We start from the raw sequence: 15018 nt of genomic DNA, 5'->3' as shown, positions 1-15018 counted from the left end.
AAGTCGTTATACTTTCATCTATTTATTCAACAAGATCATGTGTCTTTAGGAGTTTAATAACAGGATGAAAACCATTATTTATGAAAAACAACTGCATGATGGATGTTATCTTGTAACATTGTTTTATTTAGAGTGAAGCCACATCTATCTGTTCCTAAATTGTGAACAAGGGAAAACTGAAGCATAAAAGGAAACATGTTAGCGATCATATACAAGAGACAAACACCCTTAACACTTCTTATTGCCTTTATACTATTATATGCATAATATTAAGCAAGACTGAATTCCTTATTAAGCAAACATTTTTGCATAAGCAGCCTTCTCTTTATCTTTCTGTGCCTTTATCTTTTGTTTGACTTTCAGCAATTCAGCCTGGATAGCTGCAAAATATAAGTTACCAGAATATTAAAAAATATCAGGGTGATCTATAAATGTTTTAATGTTATAGTTAACTCTCCTTTGATAGCTCCCATTAAGTAATGGAGCCCAATTAACACATACCTCTAAAGGACAGTCATTTCCATAAAGAGAAAAATCACAAATAATCACAAATATGAAATTTCAGAACTGTCAAGTGAGAGAATTAAATTATACAAAAACATGCCATATCCTGCCACATAAATTATCCCCACTGCCCCCCGCCCCCAAAAAAAACACCAAACTCACTGCCACTGAGTCAATTATGACTCATAACAGCCCCTCCTTGGGTTTCCAAGGCAGTATCTCTACGGAAGTAGATTGGCCAATCTTACTTCTGAGGAGTAGCTGGTGAGTTTGAACCACCAGCCTTCTGGTTAGCAAATGCCTTAGGCACTATGCCACCAGAGCTCCCATCCCTCTATCTTAGAGGGCAGTTAAGTATCTCTCATTTTACTTTAGCCATAAAAGACCAACGACATTTTTTTGACATCTAGATTTGGTGTCATTATTATTTAGCTTAACTGAAAAACAAGTTTGTTTTTGCCATGGGTGTCCAAGCTTTTCCTTAAAAAAGCATCCACTAGTTAGAATGGTAGGTTAGAACTAAAGGTTAAAATCCTGCTGCAGATTCCTCATTTGTGGCCACATTAAGCTCAAGCAATCATTCCAAAATTTAAGTCCACTGTTGTAAATACTGTATCTTACAGTACTGAGTTTTCAACTAAAATTACAGTAAATAGGAACCAGATATCAAATAATATGGTGGAACAAATAGTACAAGTACTTTTGTACTATTTGTTCAGATATCAGAAAAATTAGTATATTCTGGAGAGCATTAAAATGTAAATTCTTTTAGGGGACTTTCTTGTTCACTGCTGTTTGATCTCTGCATTATCTGTTTAAGAGTAAGTGGCAGAGGGTACAATGATTAATGAGGATAAATTCTTAAAAGACAAAATGAACTTTCACTACAAAAACTACCAACTTACCTTTATCTTCTGGTGCTATCTCCTGGGCTTTCTTCAGATCAGCCTTTAATTGGATAAAACATTTTAAGAAAAATTACATGTATGATTTATAAAGGGTTATTTTTTAAAATTAAACATTTAAAACAAAATTTTACCAATGCTTGATCATATTCTTTTAGTCCTTGCCATCCTTGAGCTCTGCGATACAGTGCTTTGGTATTTGATGGATCTATTTCAAGAGCCTATAAAAATTAAAAAATCAGTATTTATTATATGTAAGTATTAAAAGTGTGTGCAGATTCTCAGTTTATTGCCTGTTAATCCAAATCTACCCCTCACCATTCTGTGATAATGCACTGGATCCTGAAGTTACATTTCTCCTTTGCCATTTGGCACAATATTTGTTAGTAGAGGCCTCTGAATGGGAATTAAAGAAAAAGGTGTTTCTTTTTGGAGTCCCAGTGTGCTTCTCTCAGCAGTATCCTACAGTAAGCTTGGCCAATAGCACCTCCTCTGACAACTTTTTCTGGTACTCCAGAGAGCAGCTTTCCAACAAGTACCACATGTGGGACAGCTGAAAGAACTCTGCTATCTACTCAAATCACAGCTGCACTGTCTTCAATGACGTCTGGATCTCAGCCCAGGGAAGGAGGGCCTCTATACCTTAAAAGATTCTGTCTTGTATTTTATTTACATATCGTTCATTCATACACACACACAATAGCTGCTATTCCTATATTATTTAGAATACTCTATCCCTTAACTGGGAGCTCTGGTGGCATAGTGCCTAAGGTATTTGACTGTTAACCAGAATCCCTCATTATTCCAGTTGTCACTATAATCTCAAACTTTCCCTGTTCAAATTACTGTGTGATTTGTTTCGACTGGGCACTAATAGTATGTATCTATAAGAGAAAAACATTCTGAATAAGTATTTGTATATACTTTAATTTGAAATCCATATTTAGAAGCATGAGAATAAGTACTGACAAGTTTCTCTTCAAAACATTTTTTAAATATTTTCGTTTATACTACATCTTTTAAAAGCCAAACTTCAGTTTTTATTGAACATGTTATTACCTGTCTTACATAATACAAAAGAAATCCAGAGTGCTAAGTTTCTCCTCCATATATGCTCCTCATTAACATATATTTTTGTATCTTAGTCCCCTCATCCTACCAAATTAGGATCCCATTTTATTTCTACACGCACTGCGTTGGCTAATCTATGTACATCACTTAATGTGCAAATTACATAAAAGTACTAGGAGTGCTCTTAGATTGAAAAGTTTTTCAAGTAAAATATACAAGAAGGTCCTACTGCTCTGAGGAAGGTAATGCCTCCTCCACCTTTCTTAGGATTATCACTTAGCATTCCTGTATGTCCTCCATAATCACAGGTGACTTTTCTGTTTTCCAGTAGTACCATTACAAATTCTAATGACCCTAACTGAAACTGACTCCCTCCTCCACTAAGCCAATATATGCACTGAGGGCAGGGTCTTTTAATTGTAACAACTAGTACTTATTAAGTGTTTCAAATGTGCCATGTTCTATGTGAAATACTTTACACATTATGTAATTCTTAAACAATCCCACAAGGCAGGTATTATTTTCACTTTACAGTTAAATTAAGATTCTGTAAAATTAGGAACTTGCCCAAAATCACAAAACAACTAGCAGAGGTCTAATTTAGAAACCATGTCTGACTCCATAAATAATATGTTTAATTACTCCTGGCTTTGTCTTTCAATGCCTAAAAGATGCTCAATTAATGTATTAATATGTTGAAATGATTAAGTAAGTTGGTATATCTGCTTTGAGGAAAAAAGCAAAGTATCTTCATAGATAAGAAGAGATATAATGTAAGCAAAACTAATGGACTGAGAGGAAGCACTAATGGCCTAAATTATTTAAGAGACAAGATGACTTAAAATCATTTTACCTAATTTCATTGGATCTTATCTAGTAAGACGTATTAGGGTTTATAGAAATTGCTTTTGTTCAAATTGTTGTCTTAACTCCTTTAAAAAGTGCAGCATCAAACAACCTTACCTCCAAACAGCTATCAATTGCTCCCTGCCAATTTGACATCTTCAGTTTACAAGCACCAATATTCAGCACACAGCTTAAAGCTATAGGTTGTAGCTTAGATCTATCTGCTTGCTCAATAACAGCCTTTGAACCTTCCACGTATCTGTAAAAATTATTATAAAAGTAGCATGTAATAGGTAGTAAGATTCTGCTTATTCAACTATGTCAAAAATATTATGTAATTTGACATGAAACCTTATTAAATGCTCATATTAATACTCTTAATGATCACAATCTTTATTAAATATGTGGGTTTTTTTTTCCCTTTAGTAAGTATTTTTCTCTTTTTTCAAAGTATTCAAAAAGGCCAATTTAAGAGCAACCCCCAAATCTAACAGCAATTACTGCACTAATAACAACACATTCCTATTTTTAAAACTCAGGTCTCATTATGTTAGAATGTATTCCAACATAATTATGGTTGGAACTAGGGTTCTCACCATGAAAGAAGGGAATAGAATGAGGAATAGTGAAGAACTACTCAGTAGTACTGACTTTGAATTGTATTAGTATAATTAATGTAGTTCCTAGCTCTGTCCACTTAAACAGCCCAGAAACAAAGAGCACACTGAACCCCAATTTTGGTTTCTAAAATCTATACTTCACTGAAAAAAATCAGGGCTCCTTTAAAAAAACGCTAATACCTGACATGAAAGCAAGGATAAGATAAGCCTAGAACATACTGTGTCAGAAAACAAGCAAATGCTCACTGACTAATGGGAACATGTTAAGAGAATTCAAGAGCCAGACAGAGGGAGCTTTCACTGGACAAATCTGATCATAAAGATTAGTAGTATATTAAAAGACTGAAAACATCCACTGATTCATCAAACCAAGCCTATTGTCACTTAGTCAATTCTGACCCACGGTGACCCCATGTTTTACAGAGAGCCGAGCTCCGTAGGGTTTATAAACCAAAACCCAACCCACTACCACTGACTTGATTCTAACTCATGGTTACCCTATAGGACTGAGTAGAGATGCACTAGAGGGTCTCCAAGGCTGTAAATCTTTACAGAAATAAACCTTTGGTTGGAGCCTAATGGTTTAACCACAGTGTCACCAGAGCTCCGTAAGTTTATAATAATACTAAAAGGTGGAAAAGGGAACATTTCAAACAGAAGAATGCCAGCTAATAACTATAAAATGAGTAAGGTTAGAAAATCACAGTTCTGCAACCATCAACATAATAACTGATTCAGGCAAGGATTGCCAGTGATACTAAAACCACTGAGTGAAAGGCTGCTGTAGACTGGATATTTACACAAATTCACAGTAACACCTCATGGGCTATTTATTAATAAACATCTGATGATACCATTTTAACCAAGGGCTCAAACACAAAATATGCCAGACTGTTGTATGCTTTTTAGATATGATGTCACAGAGAATTTAGAGTATCACTTACCTAAGTCCTCCTGACAAAATATTTAACCTCGATCTAATCTTGAAGAAACAATAAAACATACAAATAGTATTCTAGAAAACAATTTACCTGGGTGCCAATAAAATGTTAATATCATGAATGACTGAAAAAAAAATAGAGGGGCTATTAAAGATTAGAAGAGACTAAAAAGGCATTGCAAGTGGTACAATGAATGATCCTGGGTTGAACCATGTTTTTTTCTGTTAAAACAATTGGAGAAATGTGACTATAAATTCCTTATTAGGTAATATTCTATTAATGTTATTTTAGAGTTACTACAATGGTATTAAGGATATTGGAATGTCCCTGTTTCTAGGAAATACATGCTAAAATATTTAGGAGTTAAGTGTGATAGTATTTGCAACTTCATTTTGAAATGCTTCTGCAATAACAAATACAGCAAAAGTTAAATACAGATGAATATAAGTCAAAAGTATGAATATTCATGTATTGTCTTTTTTTTAATTTGGAATTTTTTCCAAATAAAAAGTTGACAGCAACAAGAAATGCAGTTATCCCAACACACCTGGTTACACTCCAAATAATTTTCTAAAATTACAGTGAACTTTCAATTTGTTTGTCATTTAATTTACAAGTTCTTAAAAATGACTGATTTAAAACATCTTATTACCTTAAAACTTTTGCATATTTCTTCATGGCCATCTCCCAGTTCTGGGATTTAAAAAAAGTATTTCCAATGTTTTTTATGTCTTCTGTTATCAGTAAAATTTTATTTACCTGTATAAAAGAAAAGTACAAATGTGTTGGATTTTTGTAGATTATGTGGTTTTTACACTTGGTTTTGTCACTTGTACAGATTGACACAAAAAATATTTTTAGTGTGTTAAATAATTAAAGTTTGACCAATCTCAAAGTACTCACATCTTTTAAATCTGTATCTGCATCCTCAGGGAAATCTGGATGACTGTCACTAGAGCCATCTTTTGGGAATATTCCCCAGTCTTCCCCTTCTTTTAATTCTCCGCATTCTGCAATAACGCACAACTGTAAAAATAATCCTAAATTGTAGAAGTGTGCTACCATAGTAATAAAAAATAAAAAACAGTCTGAGTTTACAAAGCTATACATCCAAGTCACTTCTAAAACTAGATTTATGTAAGGAGACTCATTTATCTATTGAATTACAATGTTGTTGTTGGTTGCTGTTGGTCAATTATGACTCAAAGTGACCCTGTGTATGAAAAGAACTGTGCTACATAGTGTTTTCAAGGCTGTGGCCTTTCAGCAGCAGATGGCCAGGTCTAGGTAGTTCTGAACTGCCAACCTTTTAGCCAGCAGTCAAGCATTTAACCGTTAGCACCACCCAGGGATGCCTTTTATTGTAATGCCCATTTATAAACATTGCAAATGACACATCATCATTATTTACAAAACCATTTATTGCTATTCAGGAGCTCACTGGATACAGAATAAATTGAAAATTTTATCATTTTCTATGTAATTTTCTTTAGGTGAGACATGTGCTTTCAGTTTAATACTGTTCCCATTATGTACTAAAGGTAATTGAATTTCCACCTCCCACCCACAAACCTGTCAATTAAGCTGGATTTTTATGACCATCTTGATGCAGTCAAGATTTTTAAGAGATAATCTAAACTGTTCAGTAGTTTATACAGGATAAGGAAACAGACCAAATGAAGTTAAACAAAGATCAAGGCTAAACAACTAGTTAATGGCAGAGGACAGACAGGATTCTAAGTCTCCTGTTCTCTTTCTACTACAGACTACTATACATACTGACTCAAAATTCTGCAGATATGGTAAGATTTAAGCAATAGGTCAAAGATCACCATGATTAAAACTGAAATAAGAATTAAAATCTCCCTAAAAACTACCTTAATCTTTCCCATTATAGAAAACAGTTTCAAAGAAAAAGCCTGGCATATCCAGATTCCTACATTAAAAGTCAACATTTTTCCCAGCTAATAATCACCTAATCTTTTTATTTACATTTCCTTAAGATAACAGCTAAAACATTAAGTGTATTTGCTGTAACTTTTTACTTACTTTGGCAGGTTTTTCACCTTTCACTTCTACATTTTCCAGTATCTTTGCCACACCCATTCCTTTAATTACTTGGCCAAATACCACATGTTTCCCATCCAAATGAGGAGTTGGAACTGTTGTGATAAAGAACTGAGAACCGTTTGTATTGCGTCCTGCATTTGCCATGCTCAATAAACCCTCCTGATCATGCTGTAAGAATAAAAATTATGGAAAGAAAACTGAGATTAGAGGCGCTATTAACTGATCTCTTACTAACTACCACTCACAGAAAACTTAGGGTAGACTGTAATACCGTTTACACCAAACAATGTAAGGTAATTTTACTTCATACAAATTGCAACCTTTAATTCACAAAACATGGAATAATCCGTTTTCAAACTTTAAGCAAAGCTTATAAAACCAAATAAAATAACATGAACAACAGCTAGGGTGGGGTGTTATTCTATATATTTCATTGTTAAAGATGCTAGATTAAAGAAATCTAATAGTGTATTTTGCCCTTTCTATAATTCTTTTTTTTCTGACAAGACATGAACAGTCTTCCACACTTAGGGGCCTACATTATGATTCTTATTTTACACATCAATACACTGGAAACAGTCATGGGATACTGAACTTACAGAAGACATTCAGTTAGGTATTTCCCTAACTTCAGAAAGAATCCCACATTATAGCTTTAATCCCCACTTCAAAATCTACCTTGGCATGAATGTGTTCAAAGGTTCTGTGAAACCCAGTCTCTTCATCTATTCACTTTATCGCTTCAGTTTTTTAAATGTATTCCTTGTTGGTCCATGCATTATAATGTTCATGTTAGTCTACCTAAAATGCCTTCTGCCCCTCTAATCTAAATCTAATTCAGTTTTCAAGGCCACCAAGTTTATAGAAATACCACGTACCTTTTCTATAGGGTCCTTTTCCTTTTATCAACCTGATCACCACTACTACTTGTTTTCATTATTCTGGTAGCTTCCTCTGTTTAGAGGTTTTCCCACACCATTTACTAAAATATTAACTTATTTCTTCAGTTTCCCACTGCCTTTGTCTTCCATCTATACTTACTATGCAATCAAAACCAAACTACTCTGCCTAACCAAATCTCAGCCACTTTGCAAGGCTGTCCAGTAATGGAAGAAGTATCCATTCTTCCTCAATGTCTTACCTAGTAATTTGAACATACTAACAACACCTTCCTCCTGTGGTATATACCAAAAGTATCCACTGATTTAGCATGTGTTGCATAGTGTTATATTATTCTCCAGTTGGCCCATGTGTTTTAATCTTATCTCCCCAATAAGAGTAGAAATTTCTTATTATCAAAGCCTTTCATTTTTTTATAAACCCTTTGGTGCCAGTGACAGTACTGAGCATTACAGCTGCTGTCAATAAATACTATTTAAAAGATTTATGACATTTTCTTTTCAAATTATCCTAATTACCTTGCTCATATTCCTCAATGCCAAAGTTATCATTTTATTTTTATACTTACATGTCCATTCTTATAACTTCAATGATGCAATATACCCCGATTACATCTTGGGACAATGAAGATAAGGCTCAGGCACCACTAATGTCCTTTAGGAGCTTTGACATTAACCATATCCGCTAGTTTGCAAATCCCCTTACATCTGGATATTAGCGATGGTTTTGTTGCTCTTCAAATTCAAGGATAAAGATGCATAAAGTTACCATCCTTACCATAATGAGAACATTTTTCCTGGAAACAATTTTACCATATGGTGGCTGTATAGGCAGTTCCTGGATTACAAACAAGATCTACTCCTAACTGTGTCTTTAAGAATTTGCAGGTAAGTCAGACCAGGAGCATATGGTTGTTATTTAGCTTTACTTTAGCAGAAAGAAAGGGCTTACAAATTTTTCAATGATTAAAAGCTGCATGTGCAGCAAGTGAAGGTGACTGCAATAAAGAATCTATTACGAATAGGGGTTGGCATTGGTTCAATCATTTAAAGTGAGGGCAAATTTACTTAGCACTAAAGCAGGGCTTCAAATAGGTGAGTACAAAAAGAGTGCTGCCCTGCTCAAAGACAACAGCCAACTGCACCACTCTCACTGGGTGTGGATCTCCACAGCTCTATCAATATCCAATCAGGCTTCTGAAAAGGCTCACTATGTCTCTTCTGAGTCTTCCATTTCAGGGTTTCTGTTCCTGTTCAGTTACTGTCACAAATCATCCAAATTGTAAAACTTCAGGTCTGCTCCTACTTTACTTTGTCAGCCACAGCAAAACCAGTTTGAAGCCCAGTATTAAAGGGCAAGTAGGAGTTGTACATAAATCAGACATTCGAAACCTGAGGACTGCCTGGTACTTAAAAATTCACTGGCTTCAATAAAGCATATAAGAACTGGGTCACAATGAAATAACTGTAATACTTATGCCAAATAAAATCACTACCAGATGAACATTTTCCATACTAAAGATGCCTATTTATAAAAATACACACATCTTTTACAAAAGAATGTTAGCACACAAGACATTTATTGGCATAGTAACCTTTTTACTAGCAATAAACATGCATTTTCTTCTACTTTACCTTATAATAGAAATTTTCATCTTCAAATTTTTCACCATAAATACTTTCTCCACCTGTCCCGTTCTGATTTGAGAAGTCTCCACCCTGAATCATGAATTTCTTAATAACTACAAAAAAGGAAAATGCCTATTAGACCAGGAAATGGATAACTTTGGCAATGGCAACTACCAAGCCAAAAACCAAACTCACTGCCATTGAGTCGATTCCAACTCACAGCAACCCCCACTTTGGGTTTCCGAGGTGACAAATCTTCACGGAAACAGATTGCCCAGACTTCCTTCCACGGAGTGGCTGGAGGGTTTGAACCACCAACCTTTAGGTCAGTAGTCAAATGCCTTAGGCACTACACCACCAAAGCTCCTTAATGTCAACTAAGTACTGTATTAATGAAGACAACATCCTAAAATGTGACTTGAATCACATCACTCTCCTGTTTGTTTCCCCCAATTATCCCCACAACAACTCCAAACTCTTAAGCCTTTCCACAGTCTGAGTCTGACCTACGTGCATGTAACCCTGATCTCCCATTAACTCTCAAAGATTTAGTTCAAATTGTACCTCCCTTACAAAATTGTCACAGAAACTCCAAAGTTGGAGCTCCTAATTTTTTTCCCCACAATATCTCAACTCTAGTTCTATTTCATAACATAGATTATAATGATCTGTCTCTTTCAGCACACAGTGAACTTTAAATACAATGGCTGTTTTTCATCCTTCTACCTATGGACAGGGATGAGTACATATTACTTAATGATGTCTGCTGAATAACGACCAATTATTCCCAGTAGATTTGTTACATCCTAATGGAAATACTTCACCAAGTATTTTCACTTTGTGTCAAGTTCCCAAGACTACCCCCATGTTCAGAGATTCCCTAGGACCCATGAGACTTATCATTTGCTTAAATTACAGTGACTTAATAAGGATACACAGCCAGGCAAGGGCAAGAGACCCATGTACAGTCTGGATGAAACCATGTATAGGCTTTCTTATGCTCTCTCCCTCCATAAAGGGTCACATAGAGCACACTCTTCCTCCAGGAATAAAAATGCAGCAACATATGTTCAGTGTTTCTACCTAGGGAAGCCCAACGGAGACTCGGTACCCAGGTATTTATTAGAAGCTGATCACACACACGCTCTCTGCCTAGCAGGTACCAAGTTCCAGAATCCCATAAGAAAGCAGATGTTCACATACATTGTTTACATAGTCCAGGCACAGTAAATCATTTTTATCATTTAAGAATTGACTCCAGTTCCAAGGTCCCAGACACCAGCTAAGGGCAACCTTGCAAGCCAACATTTCTAATGATAGTCTGGGGCCTGCTATTAATTCTGGCATATTGCCTAAGGCATCTGCTAGTCAGCGAAGGCTGGTGGTTCAAACCCACCAGCCACTTCTCTGAAGGAAGATTGGGCAATCTACTTCCGTAGGGATACCGCCTCGGAAACCCAAGTAGGGATCGCTATGAGTCGCAATCCATGCAACAGCAGTGAGTTTTATTAGAATATTTTGGTATTTTATTAAATATAAAAGTAAGTCAAATTAACAACTTATATGATATTTAAAAATTAATGCTAATTTTTTTTATTCAAGTTTATATAAAAAGAAATGTGTGAGAATTAGAGGACTGGTGAAGCTAGAGTACTCCATTTCTTTATGAAAAAAAACTTTAGTGCCCTCCCACAATACATGAAAATGAAGCTTTTAGTCATTAATTCCACCTCTCACAGCCCAAGTTTCATGGAAATCAAGCTATACTGCCTCAAATGTCAAAGCATCCTACAGGATACTAACGTACTTTCAACCTTCACCCCTACTTAATGTTTCCTTTCCTAACTCCTATGAAACAGGATTTGATTATGTACTTGAAGAATAATCAGATTCAGAACATTTACACATACTTCGATGGAAGGGGCATCCTTTGAAATGGAGAGGTTTCCCAGTTGTGGATCCAATGCCTTTTTCTCCCGTACATAACGCACGAAAATTTTCTGCAGTTTTAGGGACAATATCTGCAAACAATTCTAAGACAATTCGACCAACTAAAAGAAGAGAAAATGGAAATCTTGTCAGTAAACAAAACAAGCAACCAAATGAGTAAATGATAAAAGAACAGTTAGTACAATTATGGTGAGTGAGATTACTCATGAATACTCAAGTTCCTTTTTTGGGCCATTTTTCTAATACTCAAATTTAACGTAAAGTGTCACATATCTAGACTAATTTGAAACAATACTTTTTCGGCAGCACAGAAAGAATCATTTGCAATGTGAATATCCAGCAGATTAGCATCATATAAGGTTCACCATGAAATACAAATGGTTTAAAGTTCTGACCAGTTTCTTTGAATGTACGTAGAATTTCCAATCACCAAGTAACCAACTGAAGAAAACTTTAAGAATCCAGGTTGGCCACGTTTTATGTATAACTGCAGTCTTTGTGCTCTGTGGAAGCTGCCTGAGGCAAAAACTAAAAAAGTTCCCCTTCTAAACAACTCCTAAGGCAGATGAAAATAAAACTTAGCACTAATTCCAAAACAAACTCAATGTAAGCATAAATGTGAATGTCTGTGTACAAGGTCTCTGAATCCGGATATACCCTAATTGATGAAGGTGGTTTACTGTGCATATATGCATATATATGCATATAAGCATTCAAACGTACAGCCTGGCCAGTCATGCTAATAACATGTTCCAGAACAAGAACATTTCAGTTACAAAGCAACACTCCTTCATAAGCTCTTAAAACTTGGCCGTTATATAACCTAGGCAACTACGTTGCTACACTGAACTCATTTCTCCAATGCCAAATTGTTCCTCTATATGACTAGATCCGTAAATTAAGAATCAGTTAGAAAATAAAGAAGTTAGCAAGCAACTAGCTTTAATTTAAAAATAATATGGCAAGTATTGATTTATTTAGTATGGCAAAAGATATAGCGTGCCTGGGGTGCAGCACTGTATGTCTGCATATTCCCAGGGCTTTCTGAAATGTCCCAATGCAGACATAAAATAATAAGATGCCAACTCATGGCACAAGGTGGCGGGGAGCTGCAACCAGACAAGGGGAGGCTGAAGCCCAAAGACCGCCACAATCTCTAAAACAGAAATATCCAGAAACTTTCTCGGCAACCGACCGCACTGGCACAAAGGCGCTGATTCGACTCTGCCCTGCATGCCCGAGCTTGTTTCGGAGGCCCGGTCTGGGCAGCGATACTTTCTGGACCACCAAGATGCCCCGGCCTAAGCTGTGCCTCACCCCCAAGGGTCCCCGGAACCCCAGGAAACCCCGCCTCCTTGGGGCCCTCACGGGGTTTGCGGACTCCGCTTACCTCGCTCCCCTCCGATGTCCACATCAAAGAAGACTCGGGGGTTGCTGGGGCTGGAGGGCTTAGCTTGGGGAGACGGGTGCGACATCTTTGCTTCCACACACGTTTACAAGAGAGCTCAAAACACCTCGTGGCCCGCAGACAACCCAAACCTCACAGCTCTTCCCTCCACTGAGCGTGCTCGGCGATGACGACAAGCCACTTCCGCCTCGAGGTCTGGGAGCCGCCCCCCGACTTCCGCTGTCGGTGCCCCGCCCCAGCCGTTTACAAGCACTGCAGCAGACTGGTAGTGATCCGGCCGTTCATTATGCAGTAGGTCCTTCTGGTGGCTTGCTCCAGTTCTCTCCCGTCGCCCTCCTCCAATTAACCATCTTTTCTTATTTACTGGGAGTACAACTCTAATCATTTTTACTGTTTTCTTGTGTTCTGTCCATTTTCCTACTATCGTGATGTGGAAGAGCTTTGGAAACAGATTCCAGCCTCGGCTCTGCCACTAACTAGAGTATGACGTACACGAAAAGCAATGTGCTCCTCTGGAAATTGGGAGTAAAAATGCTTACATCGGAGAGTTGTTTTGAGAATTAAAAGCATTAATCACGTAGCACAATGTTTGAAACAAATGGTGGTAGCTAATAATTGCCATATTGTCATTCTTTAGTCTTCACTTTACGGAAGTACAGGTTAGATGAAAGGCATCAGACAGCTAAAGCTGAGTTCAGAATGAAACACGATTTTGATTTCTGATAAAAGTTCATTACTGTAGGCCAATTTTCCCGTACGCGAATTTGTGTAAAATGTTTATTCATATGAGAACATATTAATAAAGACTAGTTTTGGAGGAAAGCGGTATGTTTCCTATGTAGATGAATTGATCTTCAGTCCTGTGGAAGCCCAGCAATTTAGATTCAACTTACCTTATCAATAAGGCATAAGATATCCTTCCAAATACCCAACTCACTGCCATGTGGTGGATTCTGACTCAGTGACCCTATAGGACAGAGTAGAACAGCTCCATAGAGTTTCCAAGGCTGTAAATCTTTACCAAAGCAGGCTACATCATTTTCACCCCACTGAGTGACTGGTGGGTTCCAACAGCTGGCATCCTGGTTAGCAGCAGAATGCTTTAACCACCGCATCACCAGAGCTCTTTATGTGCCTGAATTTCCATATCAGCAAGTAAAAACACCTGATAGGCGAAGGAGGGTGGTGTTTGCACGGGAAGATGGCTCAAGGGGCAGTAGTACATGGAAGGCAAGGATACAGGTTAGCAGTAACAATGCAGAGGAGGTGGGAAAACAGCTGTTACATCATGGGGAATTGCAGTCAATGTCATGAGACAAAATGTGTATGGACTGCTATATGGAAAATGAATTTGCTCTGTAAACTTTCACCCAAATCAATAAAAATTAAGAAAAAAAAAAACTGATATTTGAATATAGCACTCAGAGTGTCTCAAAAGCCAGGAGGCTTGTGTGAAGTAGTCATTGGCAGCAGTCACAGTAGCTTCGAGGAGAGAGATAAAACCTTATATCCTGCTTGCAGCCTGGTTTCAGGAGATACAAAAGTTAGAAGGATGATGGTTAAAGAGCAACCAGGTTCCCACTCTCAAGTTGTTGTTAGTTGCCTTGGAGTCCTCTCTGATTCATGGTAGCCTTATATATAACAGAAGGAAACCTTGTCCAGTCCTGTGCCAACCTAACAATCACTGGTATGTTTGAACCCATTGTTACACCCACCTTATCCGTCCAGCTCATGGAGGATTTTCCTTGTTATCGCTGACCTTCCACTTTACCAAATATGATGTTCTTTTCTAGTAACTGATATTTCCTGATTATATATCCAAAGTAAGCAAGATGAAATCTCGCCATCCTTCCTTCTAAGGAGCATTCTGTCAGTTGGTCATACTCTGGTGGCTTGCATGTTGCAGTGAGGCTAGAGGTTATGCCACCAGTATTTCAAATACAGCAGGATCACGCAAGATGGACAGATTTCAGTGGAGCTTCCAGACTAAGACAAACTCAGAGGAAGGAAGGAGCCAACCACCACTCAGGGGATTGCCCAGTGAAAACCTTATGAATAGCAGTGAAACACTGTCTAATATGTTACTGGAAAGCTTTATGAAACACTTTCTAATATAGTGCTAAAAGAGGAGCCCCTCTGGTCAGAAGGCAGTCGAAATACAACTGGGGAAGAGCT

The 15018-nt window shown here is 37.2% G+C and overlaps 1 protein-coding gene across 1 annotated transcript; it reads right to left on the bottom strand.

The window, feature by feature from the left end:
- Positions 1 to 291: 291 nt before the first annotated feature.
- On the bottom strand, positions 292 to 12910 carry PPID (peptidylprolyl isomerase D). The gene is made up of 10 exons (XM_007951641.2): positions 12826 to 12910; positions 11396 to 11536; positions 9492 to 9598; positions 6937 to 7125; positions 5791 to 5913; positions 5540 to 5646; positions 3444 to 3585; positions 1544 to 1630; positions 1410 to 1452; positions 292 to 380 (listed from the first exon to the last, which is right to left on the bottom strand). Exons 1-10 carry the CDS (start codon positions 12908 to 12910, stop codon positions 292 to 294), a joined length of 1113 nt encoding a protein of 370 aa, XP_007949832.1.
- Between the last annotated feature and the right edge of the window lie 2108 nt (positions 12911 to 15018).

This window comes from Orycteropus afer, unplaced genomic scaffold, assembly GCF_000298275.1.
Source record: "Orycteropus afer afer isolate SDZICR_OR568_19922 unplaced genomic scaffold, OryAfe1.0 scaffold00305, whole genome shotgun sequence".
Classification (NCBI taxonomy): Eukaryota; Metazoa; Chordata; class Mammalia; order Tubulidentata; family Orycteropodidae; genus Orycteropus; species Orycteropus afer.
The sequence above is the reverse complement of the archived record's forward strand: the minus strand, read 5'-3'. Positions and strand labels throughout refer to the sequence as shown.

Excerpts from the sequence above, each read along its gene's own strand:
- PPID (XM_007951641.2), bottom strand. The coding sequence starts at position 12,910 with ATGTCGCACCCGTCTCCCCAAGCTAAGCCCTCCAGCCCCAGCAACCCC. Across the intron at positions 9,599-11,395 it reads AGGATGCCCCTTCCATCGAA|TTATTAAGAAATTCATGATT; the intron begins GTATGTGTAAAT and ends CCTTTTTTGTAG. Across the intron at positions 381-1,409 it reads GATAGCACCAGAAGATAAAG|CTATCCAGGCTGAATTGCTG; the intron begins GTAAGTTGGTAG and ends TATATTTTGCAG.